Below are 19,502 nucleotides of genomic sequence, written 5' to 3'. Positions count from 1 at the left end.
AACAATCAATATTTGTGACAAGGACAGTTTATCAAATAACTATGTGTAATGTGAAAGTGGTCGCTCATCATGATGAACTCCCAAAAAATTACCAAACTGACTCTGCAGCTCACGTTATTGTGGATGCCTCGGGCTTTCTTGCAAGACCCATCCTACTCCATCTCTGATTAGCTTGATCAATTGTTTTTCGTATGACAAAAGCATTAACAGCTTTGTGGTCCCTGTACTCTGTGCTAAAGGTTTTTCAATGGGTCAAGGCAAGAAAAGCGGCAGAGTGGATTGTGAGCTGTAGTTTCCCTGGTAAACACAACGATCTCCTCAGCTGTTACAGCTGCAGGCCAGCAGCAGGGCCCGGTCTGTCTCCTCTGCCTAGCACAGAGACACTCTGGCAGCAAAGAGCAGCTCTGGAGGATGAGTTATCCAAAGAGGGGCAGCAGAAGACCAGGAAGGATGCTGAAGATTTTGGTGTGTTTACCTGGGAAACTACACCTCATAAATCAGTGGGATCCATAAAAATGCTGGCGTTCCCCTTAGCTCTTCGGAGCTTTATAGTATCTTTCAGCACATTGTTTTGGTTTTTCAAGCTCACAGCGATAAGCTATTGGCACTTATAGCATCATTTTTGTCAGCTGTTTCCACCTGCTTCTAGTATTTATGCTAAATTAAGCATAGCCCCTACTGGCTTGAGCTCCTAATTAGAGATTAATATCAATTTAAAACTGTAACATGGTTTCACACGCAGCATAATGAGGCTTTGTGCACTCAAACAACGTACATTTTTTCAAGGTTAAACGAGAATTCAACTGGGTGTCATTTCAAATAAATAAAAAAAAAATCTTTACCCAGTTGAAGCAAAGTTTGAGTTGTACTGTAGGTTTGCTTTTCATCATGCTGTTTCATATTCTGCAGAAGTGTAGCCTCGATTAGTCAGCGTGCCATTAGCGGCCATTACATTTAAGTGTGTGAGTGAATGTGAATGGGAAAGTTTGATTTAGTGGCTAAAGCTATTATCGTTGAGGAATGAAACTGTCCCTGTGGAGTGTTTCCACACATGTAGTATCTTCTTTCTCTCTCTCTTCAAACCTCTATGTCTATCTTACACACACACACAGACCCATATCTCCTCTGGGACCCTCATCAGGCCAGCGAGCTCCTTTTAGCGGCTCCCCTGGTGATCTCCATATCTCTAATGAGATTATTGTAGTAATAGGAGAGTTGATAAACCCATTACCCACAACCCATCCCTCCTGCCTGACTGCCTGTCTATCTGTTTGTCTGATTCTTGCCCGTCTGTCCTCCTGTGAGCTCTCGACCAGGACAGAGAAGGAGAAAAAGAAACATTCAGGTCACTGAGAGGAGAAGGAGGAGGAGGACGAGGGGGAGGAGATGACATTCATGACAAGGAGGTAGTTAGAAAAAAGAAGAGAGGGCAAAGGAGCAGGAATAGAGAGGAGGAGAGAAATCAATGTGGGAGAGAGGAAAGAGAGGAAACAGGAAGTGTGAGACAGTTACAGATGGGGTCGAAGAGAAATCGCTGACAAGAGTAGAGAAAAAAGTGTCGATTATAAAAGAAAACACAGGGGGGAAGTCTGAAAAATGACATGAAAGAAGATGTGGCGCATGAAGGATGGATGAACAGGGAGCGACTGTGGAGAGTGGCTGTTTAAAGGTCATGTGTATTAGAGGACTGTGTGCAGAGACATGGGCTCAGTCCCTCCTCTTTCCTCTCCTCTATCCTTCACCTCCCTCCATCATTCTCTTTCCGCTGCCAGTTTCCCCTTTTGTACTTACAGTCTCATCCTCTTTCATCCCTGTCTCCTCTCCCTGTCTGTCTGTCCTCCCCCCTTGCACAAACCAAATCCCTCCCTCCCCCCCATCTCTCGTACTTTCTCCCTCTATCTCCCTCCATCAGCTTCAAAGAGCTGTCTGTGGCAGACCTCGAGGGCACCTGCCTCTTGAGGTGGAATAAAATCAACCGTCCCCTAGTGCCTTTGTCTGTGTGCGTCTGTGTGCGTGTGTGTGTGTGTAGCTGATACAGACTCTGAAGTGCAGTGAGGCCCTAGGCAGCCTTATAACAAACAAACACAACCAATGAACAAACAGGTGAACCTGGACCAAAGGGTCGTTTCTGCCTATGGGTCTACTCCCTAAATGAGATTATGTTACAGTGTAGTTTCTAACCTTTACAGCCTAAATAAATCTGCATCGGTGTATGTGTGTTTATGTTTGTGTGCATGTCTTTCTCTGCATGGCTGCTGAGTGTGTCAGTCTGTCACTGTGTGTTCACCTCTCTGTATGTGTAGATCTGCTTGTGTGTAGGTGTTTGACGAGTGCACCTGGGAATCTGCCACATCTGTGGGTGTGTGCTGGCTGCTCAACAGCACCTAGTGAGATTGGATGAGAGCTTCTGGCCCACGCCGCGTGTAAATCAGACAGACACAAGATGCTGGTTCGACCAAGTGTGTGCCTGAGTGTGACCTTTGTGAGGAGAGGAGACGAGAGGTGTGGTGTTGCCAGACTGGGCTGTTTTCTGTCCAACTGTGTGGCTTTTTATTTTATTTATGATCCTCGGTTTTCCACGACTTCACTTGTCACTTTGATCATGAAGGTGACACTACTGTACAGAGTATATAGGCTGCAGTATAGGCAAAATCTGTCTGCTACTTCAGCGCCATGGATCTATCAATACACAGCACAGCCCGGCTACTCTTTGCTATAAACTTGTACAAGGGTATGGAAAGTTCAAGCTCACTGTTTAGTTGTGTGGTTCGTAAATTAAATCGGGAAGCTGGTTTCAGCAAAAAAAAAAGGTCCAAAAAAACCCCCACTGTACACTAACTGCTCAGCACCATATGTCTGGCAGGCAAACATAGCAACTAGCTAGAGAAACATAGTGGAGCATTTAGCAGCTAAAGAGATAGATGTTTCTCTCGGGGGTTGGTGGAGAGCAAAAACAATGCTTAAAGGTGCATTATGTAAAAAAGTTTTAGATGAAAACATTAAAATAATAATAATAATAATAATAATAATAATAATAATACATGAAATTATCAACTACAATATGAAGAAAAAAGGTTATGATGTTCAGGACGTTTGTGTATTGTGTTGCAGAAATATCTAAAGAGTTATCTTAAGTAAGCATGCTAGCCAGCTAGCCCCGGCTGTCTTGGTCCAAAGCTCCCGTGCTAGTGATGTAAACACTACACTTCCCGTGCACCCAGTCCAGACCGCTAGCTGTACAGCTAACTGAGCTGACTAGCTAATGGCAGCTAAAGTTAGCAGCAGTTAGTTGTACTCTAGAGGTATGCTGCCCCCTATTTGTTTAGAGTATGAATTCAACAGGTAGCAAATCTGTAGTGTATAATCTATATTATAGCCCAATTAATCACAGGTCACATTATATTACATGCATATTCCTACTATGTTTGTTACTGATAAAACCCACACACACATATTATATTTCATGCATGCATGTATTAAATGGCCTTAAATGGCCTCAGATATTGAGCAAAGCCTGGCAAAAGTCAGTCTGTCCTCAAGTAACCTCCAAGTAGCCTGGCAGATGTTTCATGTGTCCACTTCTAGTTAAACGGGTCATTGTACTAAAGTATTGAGAAAATGCTTTGTTTATGCAAAGTAAGGATGAGTCATAGGCAAAAATCTTATAATAGGGAGTTAGTTAAAGGTCAAGGCCTACGTCCGAGATAGGGAAATTCATGTTATTGGTCAGCTGTGAACTGTATGACACTTGTCTGAAAGCAGGACAACAGACTCCATTGGTGGAGAAACACTTAGGAGGGAAGAATAAGCCAAAAAACTAAGTGTATAAATGAAACTACATTTTGCTATGTTCCCAGGTCCCATAGTCTGCAGATTGTGGTGCTCATTCTTTGTTAAATAAATAATTAAGGACAAGAGGACAAATTCTCACAAATTGCACCTTTACAGACAGTGAAAATTGGATTTACAGTAGTCAGAAGAAGTAGAAGAAGAAGAAGAGGAAGAAGGAAGAAGAGGAAGAGGAGGAAAGCTAGATGCGCTCAACATGCAAAACCAAATGTAATTTCAATTCATTAGCTCTAGGCCTTTAATTATAGTCCCAAGTCGTAGCTCTCTAATAATACATTTTTAATAAAAGCTTCCATCTGTTCAAATAAGTGAAGATTGTTTTTGTTCAATGTCACATTATCTGACAGATTTCCTGGTGATCATTTTTTCAATAAAGTCGCTGTAGTGTCAGGTTCACCTAAGTGTGAGCCTGAAATCTGGCACATACAGAAAAAAACCCATCTGCAATAGAAACGAAAAAATTGGAGCTACTGTTAACGACAGTTGGGCTGGTAGAGGGCTCTGATTGGGCTGTTTGGTGTCAAAACTGGCAACACTGGAGAGAAGAGGAGAAACATTTGGGTCAACACGCAGGAAAGAGAGCTGAATCATCGACATGAAAGACTAAACCTGGTAAAGATTCATCCATGTTCAACACACGCAATGTACTCATGTATCCACCTACATAACCCTCCCCTCCACACACACACACACACACACACACCGCAGAGACACTGGTCGTCTCTGCCACGCAAAATAAACTGCATGTACTCTACTGTAACTATAAAAATGTATCAAATTAGAGTGATGTTGAATAATACTCAAATCTATGTCTGTGTGTGTGTGTGGTGAGGGAGAAAAAAAAACAGATGGGTGGGTGTTGGACATCTATATGAGTCCTCCATCTAATGAAAGTCATTAGAGTGAAGCAGGAAAATCAGTCTAATAAAGAAAAGAGGTTGCTGCTCAGTCTTGGATGAAGGCCAAAACCATCACTACACACCGTAATTCACTGTGTGTGTGTGTGTGTGTGTGTGTGTGTGTGTGTGTGTGTGTGTGTGTGTGTATCCGTGTGTGTGTGTGTGTGAGAGAGAGAGAGAGAGGGAGAGAGGGAGAGATCAGATGAGATAGAGAAGGGTGTATTGATCGGTGGGCGTGTAGAGAAGGGACCTGAACTACCACAGCAGCACCACCTCCACCACTCGCACACAAACACAAACAGCAGCCTGCATAAGCTCTTAACTACATCTTCGGGTATATTATATACAGCAGTGCTACTGGCTGCTGTGTTGTGCATTGATCGGCTGCTCAGTCTTGAAAAAAGTATTCCTCTGATAGATTGTCAGGAGACAAGAGTGTAGTAAACCCTTCAGGTCATGCTGTTAAAGGAGAGAGAGGTTGAGCATCGGGTTGCACAAAAAACTGAGGAATCAGAACATGTTTGTTTAGATTCCTAGGTTAAAGTCTTTTCAATTTACAGTATATTATGATATTTAAGATATATTAAGGCATAAATGCAAGACTTACTCTCATATGGTGGAGATTTACTGTTAAAACTGTCTTTTATTTATTATTTATTTCCCAAACTATGTATATAAATAAAGGTAGCCTAAATAGGCTAACAGAAACACCTCTCTGTGTAATGTAATATAATTCAACAAGAAAACAAACTACATCCTCCAAAATGACCCTACAGATGAAGCAACACCTCTCTAACAAAGTTTCAACAAAAACTGAGCATTATAACCATAAATTGAGGATTTATTGCAGGGCTGTTTTAAGCTAGTTTTAGCTAGATGTACTAATGAACTGACCACTCTTAAAACATGACTGCAGGGGATCTTTAAACACCTTGTTTGTTGTTGCTCCAGGTTGTTCTGTATGTAGTGTTGTGATTATGAAGCCATCGGGTCTATTCCTAAACCGTGTGGTTTCATTTCTTCTGCTGCCCTCTAGCGGATAGATGAAAAAACTACATCTTCTCCCATAATGCACTTCCTCCGTTTTTATACCCATCATTCCCTGCTGCGAGCTCTCTGCACCAGTCAAGATGGCGGACAGACCAGGTAAAACATCGTGTCCTCTGCTTTAAAAATCACAATTTGTCTCTGTAATGCGTTTTGTTGTCGGTATATTTTCACATATTGACAAACGCTGTGTGTTTTTCTAACTGACAATGAGTTCATGACTCATTTTAAGCTCTTCGTCTGACCGAAGGCCGCACTCAATCCTTTGAGTCACGTCAAGGACTTTGCGTGTCATTGCCAGTGTTCAAGTTAACATTAACCTGCGTGCCGCTCTTGGACATTTAGCTAACATGTCATGTTCACTCATTAGAAACTGTAACTTTTACCTCCAGCTTAGACGAAGTTATTACAAATAAGCTGTCTTTGCGTAAGTTATGTAACGGTTTCTTTTGGCTAGCTTGCACAGTAGCTTGCAAACACGGTGTCTAACGTCACTGCAAACTCTGAGATTGTCTGGTTAATTTAATCCTAAAACCAATTAACTGTTAAAAAAAATAACCAGGAAAGGCCGTGCTTTGATTTACATTATGTTTTAAACGGTGGTCTAAGAGTATTTCATTCATAATTTCATGTTGTAGCTACACACCTGCTAAATGTCAAATGTGGCCCCAAAGTGTAAAGTTGGCTCCAGAGGTGGAGGGTAACATGCAAGTCAGCTGGTGCGTTCAAGTGTAAATATGAGCAGATGCAACTTAATTAAAATACTTTTGTTGTAAAACTATGTAGAGAATGAAGTTGTTGACTACTTTGCTTTATTTAGGGCTTGAACTGATCATCTTTTCAGTACCTAGAAGCCTGCAAATTATTTTTTATAGAAGAATGGTAGATTTTATCTATAAAATGTCATTAAAAAGTTTTTTAAAAAATGCCATCACAACCCTTTCGGGTCCAAGGTGACTTTCACATTCCCTGTTTAAAGACAAATCTCTTCAGTTAGTCACAATTAAGACAAACACGTGCCACAGATGCTTACATTTCAGAAGTTGGAGCCAGGAATTGTTAATATTTTTACTTGTTAATTGATAATTTAAATGTTTTAGATTAATTTTATGTCAATGGACTAATGAATGGAGTGACCGATCATTTCAGCTCTAGCCCATTTACTTTGTAACTGCAGATATTGTTTTATGACTTATTGATGATTTAAGTGTTAAATTACCCCCTGCCTAACCAGAACACACACTACCAGAGCTACAGATTGTTTTGCTCATTATGGCCGACGTGTAATCAAACTGTTATTGTTGTCTCCACCAGTTCCCATTGTTGAGAAGCGTCTGATGGACGTGAAACTGGGTGAGCTTGGAACCTGGCTTGGAGGTCGAGACTTCACTCCCAATGGCCTCATCACATCCGCCCGCAGAGGTGAGGAAACCCATTCTGACTGAAACTTTGTTGTGGATCTGAGAAAACGTAACTCAGCAAGAAACTCCCTCGTTGTGATTTTTTTCTTTAGTTCCTGTTGCTTTAAGCTCACTAACATTTAGTATAGTTTACAATAAAGGTGATTTGTGAAAGACTTTTTTCAAATGTTAGATATTAAGGGAACATAGTTTTTGTTTTTCAGCTTGCACAACATAATTTTCCCAGCTACTATTAGTAACTGATATTAAAATTTTGTGTGTTCAGCATCTTGTTTAAGGGCAAATCATTAGCTGTATTGACAAAACACTGTGAAGCGACAAGTAGTTCCCACCTGGGAGAAAAACACAAATAATTCACAAAGCATTTTAGCTCCAAAACTAGCTGGTAATGTTAGAAGTTGAGGGACTTCTAGATTGTCCAGTGTTGTATGTAGAAGTACCTCATCAAAGAATAAACATAATGTATTGACTTTCCCCTTTCACCGTGTTCACTCACATGTAAAAAATCGGTGCATGAAGCTTCTGTATTGAGGCCATAAAGAAGAGCTGTGGTTAGCGCATTGTTTTCTTGTCTTCCAGGCCACGACAGATACTACAACAAGTACATTAACGTGAGGAAGGGAGGCATCGGTGGTGTAGCTATGCTGCTGGCTGGCTACGTGGCCCTCAGCTACTTTTGGGAATACGACCACCTCAGTAAGAAATGCAAACGCTCCCTCACTGCTTGTTTAAGAATGTTCTACATTATACAAAAAAGTTGTTGTTCTACAAGAAAATGTGAACTTGACGTTTACATCAAAACACTTTCTCCATCTTTTTTCCAGAACACGATCGCTGGAGGAAGTACCACTGAGGCCCTTCAGCAGCCATCAGACCTTCAGGGGTTGAACTTGAATCTCTTTGTTCCTCCTGCTCTTTCTACTCTCAGCTCTCTGTGTTGAATATATGACTGTTGTGACCAATAAACAATAAGAAGATTTAATGCTGGATATTGTGTGTGAGTGTAAGATTCACCTTTCAGGTGTGTAGCTCCCGCAACACTTTATAAACTGATGCTACCACGCTGTTGTATTGACATGAAAGTATAACGGGCAACTCTGTAACAAGAACATTTATTTGTACGGATTGTATTCACACAGCAATGAAATTATTTTTTTTACGAGACAAACTGCTGTACCAACTCGCATCCTTTTAGGTCAAATCTGATTGGATCTCTGTTCAGATCTAACACAGGTCCTCCACACACAGCTGAAAAATAATGAACAATTCCAGGATATAAAATACAAATGTGTAGCTACGGTAAGAGTCTAAAATTTGTCTAGTGTGATGCTGACAAACCAGAAGACTTTAGGTGATGTAGCGAGAACATGCAAACAACTGCAGGATGGATTTGGGATCTGATTCATTACAGTAGTTTGAGTACAAACAGTAATTTACATTCCTACTACCACTTTTTTTTATTATTCCATGTACACGGTCAGATTTTTTTTACATTTAGCAGGATAGAAGAGGTCCGGTGTCACTGATGCAGTTACATGACCTGAGGAAATGTGGATATCCTGTAAGAAGCACTGCACCTCTGTTGGACCCTGGGTGTGATGTGTATTTAAATATTCGGTGTGCTATACAGTACAAATATCGTAGAAAACTAGACTAACCCACGCGTCATTGTCATGAATCCATAATGGAAAAAATAGAAATAGTAGCTTTGTTTTTTCCTACTGCCTGTGTCTGTAGTCACGTAAACACAACAGTGGCAGTTAAAGTCTTTGTTCAACTTCAGCCTGTGGAGCAAACAGGCTTCCTCTGCTTTGCTGCTCCTCCTCCTCAGCTCACTTCGGGGGGGCTCAGCTACAGCACTGCGGTGACCTCGAGGCTGAAGGTTACTGTCCACTCAGGAAGGCAAGATGGCCTTTAGTGCATTTGTTGGCATAGTGGCCCTTCTCACCACACTGCAGACACAAGGAAGAAAGAAGAGTGAGGATGTTAAAACGAACGCTGGAAATGGCACAGAAAAGATGGAGAGAGTGCGTATCTTAAGTAGAAATAATCATCACTGGATGGTCAAGTGTGTTCCAGTTGGCGCAAAAGCAAATCCTCAAATGCAGCCAAATCCTTGGCCCAGCAGCCAATTAGCTTAGCTGCTCTGTTTACAGGCAACAAAATAAACTCTATAATTAAAAAAAAAAGTGATAATTTACAGTTTATGTGATGCTATGTGCTAGACTATTTTGGGGCTGGGAGGTATTTACAGGTATTTAAATGTATTAAATGCACAGTATGTCATTTCTGCCACTAGAGGTCTCTCACTGAGAACGATAAAAAGACACAACATAGTTCGATGACATTGTGAAGTAGCGCGGGATCATGGGAGATGTTGTCTTCGCTGTTAACCACCACTGCCGATGGAAATCTATCTGACGTGCCTCAGACAGAAATGTTTACAGTTTCATTCAAGTTATATTAAGTCACATTCACCAACTTCCTTTCTCACTCTGTGATGCATCATCTGATGTTTCACCAGAAGTTATAGCGACAGGCAACACAATGAGTTACCTTGAAATGTTACCTTGAGTAAAATTACATATTTCTCTGGGTTTGAACATTGTTGGAAACATTTGGGATTTTATTAAAATATATTTCATTTATTTTATTTTATTTAACTTCCTTTTTGTTTTGTGTGGAAATAACTTTGGTGGCAGCTTCGTATATTCCTTATCATATATAAATGGTATCGATCTTGTCATCCAACTCTCAGCAAGAAATCCGGTAGAGTGTCTAACAGATTTTGATGACACACTGGCAGGTTAGCACACTAATGTTCAGATGACTCACCTTGTAGCAGGTGACCTGGTCCAGTGGCCGAGGCCCTCTGTTGCCAGTCATGTTGTTTTGCTGACTCATCGCCATTGGTGCGTGGTTCTGCGGCCGCTGGCCTGGACTGGAGCTGGTCAGCTGGATGAGAGAGAGCGACGAGCGGCCGATGGTGGGCACAGGCTGCAGAGGGAAACGCACTCACAGAAATCATTTTTAGTTTTGACCGGACGCGGCACTCTGAATGAACGAGACGGCCCATCGTGTATACATACAGATGTGTGGGTGTTTGTGCGTATATCCTTTTACCTTTGTCTGGTTCTGGGTTTGCTGTGGTAGAGGAGGCTGTTCAGAAGCTCCCATGGGCAACTCAAAACGAGGGCTGTAGAAGAGCATCTCAGTGTTAAATCTCCATAACGGTAAGGTGAAGAAATAAGGCAGCTAATGCTAAAGTAATATTACACACTAAAATGTTTCTATTATGTAAGAATCAAATGAAAAGGAATACATACTGCATAAATTTACAGGATTTTCCTTCTGGACAGAAGCCCACCAGGTAGTTCACACAGATCACCCTTCTTGTGTGTCTGTGTCTGCAGTCAGGACCTGAGACAGGATGGAAGAAGATCAACAACAGAAAGGAAAAAGTATGTCTGGGTGTTAATATCACCACTGCATCATCACTACAGGAATGCTCATGTCCACCATAGAGCAGGACGTACCGTGTTTGCAGAAGCCTCGGTCATACCAGGGACAGTCTTTAATCTTGGACTCGGGATCAATGTGCAGGAATGGACATTCCTTGTTGCTACACTCACCTGCGAGGGTCGACACGGGCACATTAACAGAGTACACTCTGGACGAATACAGTCATTAAGCTTATCTGTGTGATTTTTATGAAACATCGAGTCTACGAACCAAACTTGGAGTAGAAGTAGCATTCAGGCATTTTGGTCATGTCGTATTCGTGGAGAAACTCGCACTGGTCTCCCTTCTTACACAGTCCTCTGAGCCAGTGCTTACACACCACCGTCTTCTCTCCGCTGATGTGACGGAACGGACACATCCCACCTGGGAGTGGAAACAAAAAGATACAGCATGACAGATGGCACAACTCTCCTGGTGATAGTGTGTCACTCAAAACCACTGCCAGAACTAAGGATTTTTTATTGCTCCATTCTCAGTTGTGTGCTACAGCCAAGATTTGGTGTTAGATTAATTACAAGCAATGTAAATAAAATAGAAAGAAAATGTGCTGTGTTGTAATCAGCTGGAATATTTATATGTAACATGATTTGAAAAAATTTATAACTAACTCATCGGACTATAAATATAAATGGGTTAGGTTGATCTTAACGGGGTGAAAGTAAGCTAAAAGCATGCTTTAGATCTTAGAACTACAAACTTTACTGAAAAAAAGATATTGCTTTTATTTTGGGGTAATCCAATCTGGTCAGATCTTACATTTTTATTCTGTATGTTGTATTGGTAATGTTTTAAATATTTAATGTGCTTTGCAAGATACTATTATTACTATTGTCATTATTATTGTGAGATCTAACACCCCTCCTACACATCAAGATAAAAACACCTTCTATTTTGCACATCCTCTTAGGAGGAAAACCACACCACAATGTGCAAATCACAAAAACACATTGTCTTTCACTGTGAGACAGTGTGAGCCTTCCAAACCTGTGAAAGATTACTACTATTGACCCGTTTTCTTCAGATCTACTCCTTAGGATTTGACGTTTTTTCCCATCACCCAGCCCTACTGCAGGCTTTTATTTATTGTGTTTGAACATAAGAAGTTATCTAAACTTGGGACAGGTTGGTGACCACTGACAAGTGTGTTCAAAGGGGCACTATGTGGTTTTGGAGAAGAAATTCAAACTCAGAATATTTACAATATTAATGAGGTAATGATACAAACTCAGAAATATTTACTTCTTCCATAACTGAATAAACAAGCTGTTCTCAGAGGAAAATAGGGTCCCCAGAACACTGTTTGAAGCTAGAGAGGTGGCAGGGTCCGCCACATATAAACAAAGTAAGACAAATAGTATTGTCCTTTGAGGCCAGTTTGTTTATTCAGATATGAAATCGAGGAGCATTTGTTTTGTTTTTTATCTGTGATAAAAGATGATATTGGCTGCATTATGGGAAATGTAGGATCCAGTGTTCAGTCAATTATCATCCCACTGTTATGTCAGTCGACTTTATTTAATCATATTACTATCATTATGAGTGACACTACTGCTAATGCCTAAAATGTGCAGCACACCTGTATGAAGATGTTTCACTGATGTTGTGTTTTTACCTTTCACACAAGCTGCTCTCATGAAGAACTCGCACACAGCAGATCCGGATTCTGCAGAGACACATTAGCACAACCTTAATAATGAAATGTGATCATGGCTACACAAAGCTAACATGAATAGTCACCATCGTTCAGGTGTCGTTGTGAAACCTGCCGTTAGTTACCATCAGGTTTACCGTTACGTCTGGTTATAGTTCACCTACAGCGGGTAAGCACCAGCTAGCATCCCAACACTTACTGTCCATGCCGGGGAAAGGCAGAGGCTGCGCTCCTAGCTGCTGCTGCACAGCGATCTCCAGGTCAAACTTGATGTGATCCACGTTAGCCAGTAGGTCCTGCATGTCTGCGTCGGTTTGCGGTGCCCCGATCAAAGAAATGTCAGTTTTGGTTAGCTAACTTGAAGTTAAGCTAAAGCTAGTTGTTAGCTATTTCTTCATCAGCCAGCTAAAGTGGCTAACGAGGCTAGCTAGGCTAACCGATACGCTCAGAAACAAACCACCGAGCTCCCTGAGGAGAAGCCACAATATTTGCTGTTCTTTTGTAGCTTTACTGGCCTGTTTTAAAGAAAAGCCCTGAATACTGGTCGATCTGTAACTTTTATTGAGTCGCAAACAGCTCCTTGTTCTCTGTGGATGGATTGGAGGCGCGCGCACTGACCTCTGACCTGAAGGAATAAGGCAAGACTAATCGATCCTCGAGCGGTTTGATAAACTCTCACCACATTATGGTGGCCTCACTGCTGATATAAACAAGCGTCTCAATATTTATGGAAGCAATTAACACTGAAAAAAAAATGCAATTACAGACTTTATGGAGACAAATAACAGGACCATACTGAAATACTGAGCCTCCAAGTTCCATAAGCTTTTATTGCCCCTCATAGTAACTTAACTACAGAATAAGATCTTTAATCTTTCTCTACTTACGTTAATATTTTCATATTCTTTAAATATACATATCTTCCATATTTGATTCACTGTTAATTTTGTTTTGGAACTAAACTGGTGGAGAAAAAGTTTGTCACAAAGAAATATATGGAGCCTGAGAGGTGTCATGGAAAAAAACATTGGTGCAGATAAAAAGGCTCATTTTCTCAAGATAACAAAATAATTCACTTGTGATCATGAGATAACAGCATTTAAGTAAAATAATTGCAAGTACAGTGGTTCTTCACTCCAGAAGTATAGCTTCATCATTGTGAACTTGTTAGCACATGCTGCATCTCAGCAGCTGTGAAACAGTTATGTATTTAACTTATTATTCAGGAAAATGATCAGCCTCTTAATATTTCAATCCAGGATAGAAAACTGGAACTAGTCTGCACTAGTTTGCAGTAAAATTGAAAGATCACACACAGTTTCTGTTGGTTTGTTTATTATGGTTACCATAATTAAATCTAACAGTTGTGGTTTTATTGTTTTCAAATTGTATTTATTATACTGTATATGGACACAGGATGATGTACAGCAGTCAGTCTTTGTTCTTCTTTCTGCACTACAGTAACTTCGGATTGTAATTGTAATACAAAGATTAAAGCTTGAATGAGATCATAACATTTGAGACCAAAGCTACAGACGAATACAAAACCCAATCGAAAACCAGGACAGGCACTGTAGCATCAATAACAGGAGGACAATGAGGTCCGAAATCTATCTTTGCGTTAAGACAAATCTGTTCCAATCTAAATCTGTGGTGAAGTCATGATGAAATGTATTGATTTAACAAATTTACAAAAAACACAATCATTACAATCATCAGTCAAGAATCCATCAGTGTCTCTACAGCTCAGGCAGGCCAGGCATGGGGAATTGACCAGCAAAAGCCTCCACCTCTGTCTTAATTTCGGACACTCGCTGCTGGAACTTCTCTCCCTGAGCCAGAGCCTGGATGAACTCTCTCAGAGGGGCCTTTGGATCCAGGCTTCTCTGCACCTCCAAGGTCAGCACAATAGCTGCAGAAGAAGGGAGCGCACCACAGAAATGTTAGCTTTGTGACTGGATGTTTTTTTTTTGTTTTGTTTTTTTACCATAGTGCTGCTTGGGACGTGTAGTTGACTTCTCCCCTTATGTTTTTATGTTAAAAAAAAGTCTTTAGCACATTAAGGTTGAACAGTTTAAAAGCAATGAGGCTCATTTGAGTCACTTCTGTTTAACATGGTGTTGATTTAGGTCAGCTGCATATCGGGAAGTGTTCACAGCCACACCAACAACCTTATACCTTGGCACCCACATTCAATGATATGGTCACCTCAGGTCAAAACATTTTTTTTCAGAGAATATAAAAAATTTAAAAAAATAGATTACCTCTATGGATGAACTCGGCCACCTTCCTGAAGTCATCCTGCACCAAGCCTCTAGAGGTCAGAGCTGGAGAGCCAAACCTCAGACCACTGGGGCGCAAAGCACTCTTATCCCCTACAAACACATGGATGTAGAAATATTAAGAATGGCTTTCTGTAGGGAAAAAAGGACTTTCACAAGAACCAGTCATAAAGACAAAGGAACCACTAGGGGCTACACTCGTATGCAAACAAAGCTGTGTATATAATAATCAGTGCTTAAACACTCAAACTACCTGGACAGGTGTTCTTATTGCAAGCAATGGCACAGGCTTCCAGGACCTTCTCAGCTCGGCCTCCATCAGTTCCTTTGCTGCGCAGGTCCAGCAGGATCAGGTGGTTGTCAGAGCCGCCTACACAGGGAGAGAAAACGGGTATCAGACACTACGGAGACTATGAAACTTACAACTGCAACCAGAACTCTGGCATCACAACTCATTTTTCATCACCTGCCAATGCACTGGTACTTACCAGTGACAATCTTGTAGCCATGGTCAATAAGAGCACTGGAAAGAGCTTTGCAGTTAGCAAGAACCTGCATCTGGTAGGCCTTGAACTCAGGTGTCATGGCTTGTTTGAGAGCCACAGCAACACCTGCCAATAAAAAACAAGTCCTAAATGAGACTGAGGCTGAGGCTGACATCACCGAATGACTGAGATGAAACGAGGTGGACAAATTAAAAGGGAGATGATGAGATGTACCTGCAATAGCATGGTTGTGTGGTCCTCCCTGCAGCCCAGGAAACACAGCCTGATTGATCAAAGACTCCAAGTTGTACAGAATCTCCTTCCCCTTGGCATCCACACTCCGCACGCCTGGAGAAGGGTAATGGAAAGATACAGTGAAGAAAAACGGGAAGCTAAAGAAATCACAGAGTAGTAGTAAGTAATACAAACAAAAATAATATTGATGATGAATCAAAAAATGTAAGTGGCTTGTTTTGGCAGAAGCATCATTATTCCATTCACACCTTTCCTGTAGAAGATGAGGCCAGCGCGGCAGCCACGCAGTGTCTTGTGTGTTGTCGTGGAAACAATGTCACAGTAGTCAAAGGGTGAGGGCACCAGTCCAGCAGCCACCAGTCCACTGATGTGAGCCATGTCTCCCATCAGATAGGCACCATTCTCATTAGCAACCTGCTTCATGCGGGCGTAGTCGAGGTTTCGGGAGTAGCAGCTCGTTCCTGGAGAAGAGGAAAAAAACAAAAGGTGAATGTGATGGTTATTTACAGGTTGTTTCTGGATATAGACTCCTCATTTCACTGAATTTGTTTTCATAACTGTAAGTTAACAAATAATAGCAGAAGTTGGCATGCATCGTGTGTGCATGTGTGGGTGTGATAAAGGACCTGCAATGATGAGTCTGGGGTGGAACAGTCGAGCGTTTTCTTGCAGTCTGTCGTAGTCAATGTAGCCAGTTTCTGGATTCACCTAAAAACAGGAGACCCAGTCACATCAAATACACCAAAACTGCACCTGATATACACAACAGAAGCACAACACAGCAATATGTCCAAGATCTGTGGTTTGGCCATAAGCTTATCACTAAAAAATGTTATTAAGGAGGGATCAATAAAGCACTTCCTCTTTTTCTTAAAATGGTTACTGTCAATATCTACCATATCCACACATGGCAAGAAAAGCAGGGTTTAGTTTAGTTTTTTTTACAGCGTTATCAGTAGATGTAAACTGCAATTGCAGATTAGTTCCCAAGAGAAGTCTAACATCTGTAATAGTAATAATATTTGTTAACTGCTTTCAAGGACTTCCTGGAAAGCAGCATTGATACTGAGTGCATTGTCCTGGTGAAATAATAATGTAAAGTTGCCTACAGAAGATGTAGAGTGAATAATTACAAGGTGTTTTCAAGTTCAAGTTTGATTTCAACTTGTTTTTTCTTTTTCCAGTTTCCACCGTTTTGTCTGTGTTATTTTCCCGAAATGGTCAAATGATGGCCGTTTTGTCGTCCCTCTCCAGCTCTCACGAGGAGCCACAGGTCAATGCCACGTGCACATACTTGCACTAATGAGGAATAATCTTGTTTAACCTCGTCCTGGACTCCATGATCGAGAAACAACTACTCCAAACTCAAGTTGTGTTTCAGAAAGCCACTTTTTAACCTAGAATGAACTTTTCTAGAAGACTAACAAATAACCTCAATGAAACTTACAGGGACAGAGTTTTAAAGTAACATCTGAAACAGGAGAAATGGCAACTGCCTGTCAAAGTATGACTACAATCCATTACAAGTTTTACTGTACATATTCTCAGTCTATGCTGTTTGTACTACTTCCACAATGAAACCATTGTGCCTTGGTTTTTTATCTATTTAACAGTTTTTTTTTTTAGTATTTAGTATATATGTAAAATAAATGTGAACAGTTATTGTTCACATCTTTGAGGAATTTCTAGCCAACTCTTTGGGACTTACTGTATGCGACTATTTAGTACCTTATACGGCATGGACTCAAAGAAGATGGACGTTGCTGAGATTTTCTTCTTCTCCGTCATGAAGCCGTGTGTCAGATGACCACCGTCAGGAAGGTCGAGTCCCATGATCCTGCCATGGGGCTCCACGATGGCCGTGTAGACAGCAAAGTTAGCAGGTGAACCTTAAAGAGAAGCACAAACAAGTGTTTAATGGTATGACTGAGAGACGGAGGAATGAGGAAGTTGCGAGAAGGACAACAACATGAGAGGAAACTGAAGTTTGAGTTTGAGGAGTTTGAGGAATGAGAAAGTTAAAACATTGATCACATCAGTCAGGTTCTACGAAACAGTTTTAAATGTTAAATCACTATTTTATACCCGAGTATGGCTGCGCGTTGACACCCCATTTGTCGGAGTCCAGCCCAAAGGCCTCCAGCGCCCTCTTCTGACACAGTCTCTCCAACTCATCAACATGCTCCGTACCACCATAATACCTGAACACATGGATCATACTGATTAATACTGCTATTGGTATTTGTTAATAAATAGACAGGATAAAGCAAAATGCTCCAGTAATAAAATGTACCCAATCATTGGCATTTCAAGCACAAACTTGATTACTCCTGTACCTCTGACCAGGATATCCCTCAGAGTATTTGTTGTTCATACAGGAACCCAGAGCCTCGAGAACCGCTCTGCTGGCAAAGTTCTCTGACGCGATGAGCTCCAGACCGTACGTCTGCCTGTGCTTCTCATTTTTTATGATGGTAAACACCTAAAACACAAATACTGTATTATTTCAGGGGACAATAACAATTTGACGAACAAGCAATTTAGTGAAAAAATGCATTATAATATAAAACTCAGTTGATATCACTGTGTCATCACTGCAGTTAAGACCTTCTGTTTCTCAAGTCCAGTGAACACAAACCTCAGAGTCGCTGACTGACAGAGGCTCCAGCATCATCTTGTTGTGTGAATCCCATGTTTCTTTGCTTATACCGTGGCCATTTGTTAAAGACATGATTGCTGTATCACTGGTCACGCAAAGTGGAAATCTGAAGAGGAAGACAATTCTTTTATTGAGAGATTAGATAAGAAGACAAGACAAGACAATCAAGACATAAAGCCATAAAAACACCCAAGTGAGGCAAAATCTGTCTCCTACAAGCTGCATTAAGAAAATATTGAGGATGCCTTATGGAAGAGAATATAATGGGTGCTGCTGACAAACTTGCTCCTGCCATACGGATCCATCATCACAGTCCTAAGCCTTAAACAAAGGAGCACACATGCAGCATCATCTGTGCTGTCTGCAGCAGTGTTGCAACTCTTTCTCTGTGGCAGTGTATGGTCTCATCGGTTAAACTTTGGACTTGTCCATGGGCTGATAAGCTGCAGAAACTCATAACATGGGTTATTAGGTAACCCAAAATTACACATTCGCAACTCCATGAAGTTAACAGTTGTGTTTACAGTTGCCAAATCTTTATCAGAGTTTGCTCTGACCTGCCTGTAAAGTTTAAAGTCATTGCAGGTCAGAAATGCCCACGGAGCGCCTGACACCTATTACTGCTAATGGGTCTGGTCGACTGACCCAGAAAGTGAGCAGCAATGAAGGAAAACAACAACGACTGTACATGTTGAAACATATAACATTAAGAGTGAGGTGCCCTGTGAAAAAATACCGCTAGCGTCAAAAATATCCACATATTAACAGCCAGAAAAACTAACTTAGCTAACGTTAGCTTGCTACTTTTGACAGGAAACACCTGCACACTGCTAGCACACAAATGTCCTGTCAGTGCTGCGGTACAACACCGCGGGAAAACAAACAAATGAGAGTTTAAACACCAGTTTAAAGTTGACTTGTCCTTCTTGAAAGGTTCTGACAGCACAAACACCAGCCCCCAGTGTGTTTACATCCCCGTGTGCCCATGAAACATTAACTAGTTATGTACCTAGTTGACTCACCAGTTGAGTGGAGGACCCGGCCGCTGTCACATGTAGGGCTGGACTGATAACATGTCGCGGGACTGCAACTAAAAAAGCTGCTGCTCTGCGGAGGACAAAGTCCGCCAAACTTTCCACCAATCAACTCGCTTACTTTTCTTCTTCTTGAGTTGATAATCCAGCACACTCAGCGCATTACCGCCTCCGTCTGGTCAGCGTGCAGCCCAGGGCCCACTTTCCCCCTTTTCATACTGCAACAGTGTCAAATATTATAACACAGTGAAATCACAGCTAATATTATTTGCAACTTTTTTATCAGAATTAAACCATTTTTGGTAACATTTATCTAAAAAAAAAAGTATAATGAAGACATCTGTAGATAGATCAAACTCCATAACTTGACAAATTAAAATAAAAACAATGAGAAACAA

General features: G+C 41.1%; 3 protein-coding genes across 4 annotated transcripts; 1 reads left to right on the top strand and 2 right to left on the bottom strand.

Annotated features, from left to right (window-relative positions):
- The first annotated feature begins 5,818 nt into the window (after positions 1-5,818).
- atp5mf (ATP synthase membrane subunit f) lies at positions 5,819-8,198 on the top strand. Its single transcript, XM_073494741.1, has 4 exons — positions 5,819-5,894; positions 7,110-7,217; positions 7,796-7,912; positions 8,041-8,198. Exons 1-4 carry the CDS (start codon positions 5,879-5,881, stop codon positions 8,067-8,069), a joined length of 270 nt encoding a protein of 89 aa, XP_073350842.1. The 5' UTR covers positions 5,819-5,878; the 3' UTR covers positions 8,070-8,198.
- Positions 8,199-8,309: 111 nt separating this feature from the next.
- cpsf4 (cleavage and polyadenylation specific factor 4) lies at positions 8,310-13,012 on the bottom strand. The gene is made up of 8 exons (XM_073494740.1): positions 12,589-13,012; positions 12,351-12,401; positions 10,949-11,101; positions 10,753-10,848; positions 10,543-10,636; positions 10,340-10,412; positions 10,052-10,213; positions 8,310-9,168 (listed from the first exon to the last, which is right to left on the bottom strand). The coding sequence occupies exons 1-8, from the start codon at positions 12,689-12,691 to the stop codon at positions 9,100-9,102; spliced, it is 801 nt and encodes a 266-aa protein (XP_073350841.1). The 5' UTR covers positions 12,692-13,012; the 3' UTR covers positions 8,310-9,099.
- Positions 13,013-13,707: 695 nt separating this feature from the next.
- Positions 13,708-19,213, bottom strand: shmt1 (serine hydroxymethyltransferase 1 (soluble)). 2 transcript variants are annotated; one of them, XM_073493584.1, is made up of 12 exons: positions 19,093-19,213; positions 18,050-18,176; positions 17,748-17,893; positions 17,497-17,612; positions 17,140-17,300; positions 16,038-16,119; positions 15,660-15,872; positions 15,391-15,504; positions 15,160-15,282; positions 14,925-15,041; positions 14,654-14,764; positions 13,708-14,301 (listed from the first exon to the last, which is right to left on the bottom strand). In XM_073493584.1, exons 2-12 carry the CDS (start codon positions 18,140-18,142, stop codon positions 14,129-14,131), a joined length of 1,449 nt encoding a protein of 482 aa, XP_073349685.1. In that variant the 5' UTR covers positions 18,143-18,176; positions 19,093-19,213; the 3' UTR covers positions 13,708-14,128. The 2 variants fall into 2 exon arrangements, with proteins under 2 accessions (XP_073349685.1, XP_073349686.1); XM_073493585.1 differs by having other exon boundaries at positions 19,080-19,111.
- Between the last annotated feature and the right edge of the window lie 289 nt (positions 19,214-19,502).

This window comes from Pagrus major, chromosome 23 (genome assembly GCF_040436345.1).
Source record: "Pagrus major chromosome 23, Pma_NU_1.0".
NCBI classification, from domain to species: domain Eukaryota; kingdom Metazoa; phylum Chordata; class Actinopteri; order Spariformes; family Sparidae; genus Pagrus; species Pagrus major.
This window is presented reverse-complemented; position numbering and strand designations above follow the sequence as displayed.

Bases quoted from the DNA above. Each gene is read 5' to 3' on its own strand.
- shmt1 (XM_073493584.1), bottom strand. From the start codon at position 18,142: ATGTCTTTAACAAATGGCCACGGTATAAGCAAAGAAACATGGGATTCA. The intron at 17,301-17,496 runs GTATAAAATAGT...CTTCTCTTTAAG, and splicing joins CAACGCGCAGCCATACTCGG to GTTCACCTGCTAACTTTGCT. The intron at 15,873-16,037 runs GTCCTTTATCAC...CCTCTTCTCCAG, and splicing joins CCCCAGACTCATCATTGCAG to GAACGAGCTGCTACTCCCGA.
- atp5mf (XM_073494741.1), top strand. The intron at 7,218-7,795 runs GTGAGGAAACCC...CTTGTCTTCCAG, and splicing joins CATCACATCCGCCCGCAGAG to GCCACGACAGATACTACAAC. The intron at 7,913-8,040 runs GTAAGAAATGCA...TCTTTTTTCCAG, and splicing joins TTGGGAATACGACCACCTCA to AACACGATCGCTGGAGGAAG.
- cpsf4 (XM_073494740.1), bottom strand. From the start codon at position 12,691: ATGCAGGACCTACTGGCTAACGTGGATCACATCAAGTTTGACCTGGAG. The intron at 10,637-10,752 runs GTACGTCCTGCT...ATCCTGTCTCAG, and splicing joins CCGAGGCTTCTGCAAACACG to GTCCTGACTGCAGACACAGA. The intron at 9,169-10,051 runs GTGAGTCATCTG...TTGTGTCTGCAG, and splicing joins ACCAGGTCACCTGCTACAAG to TGTGGTGAGAAGGGCCACTA.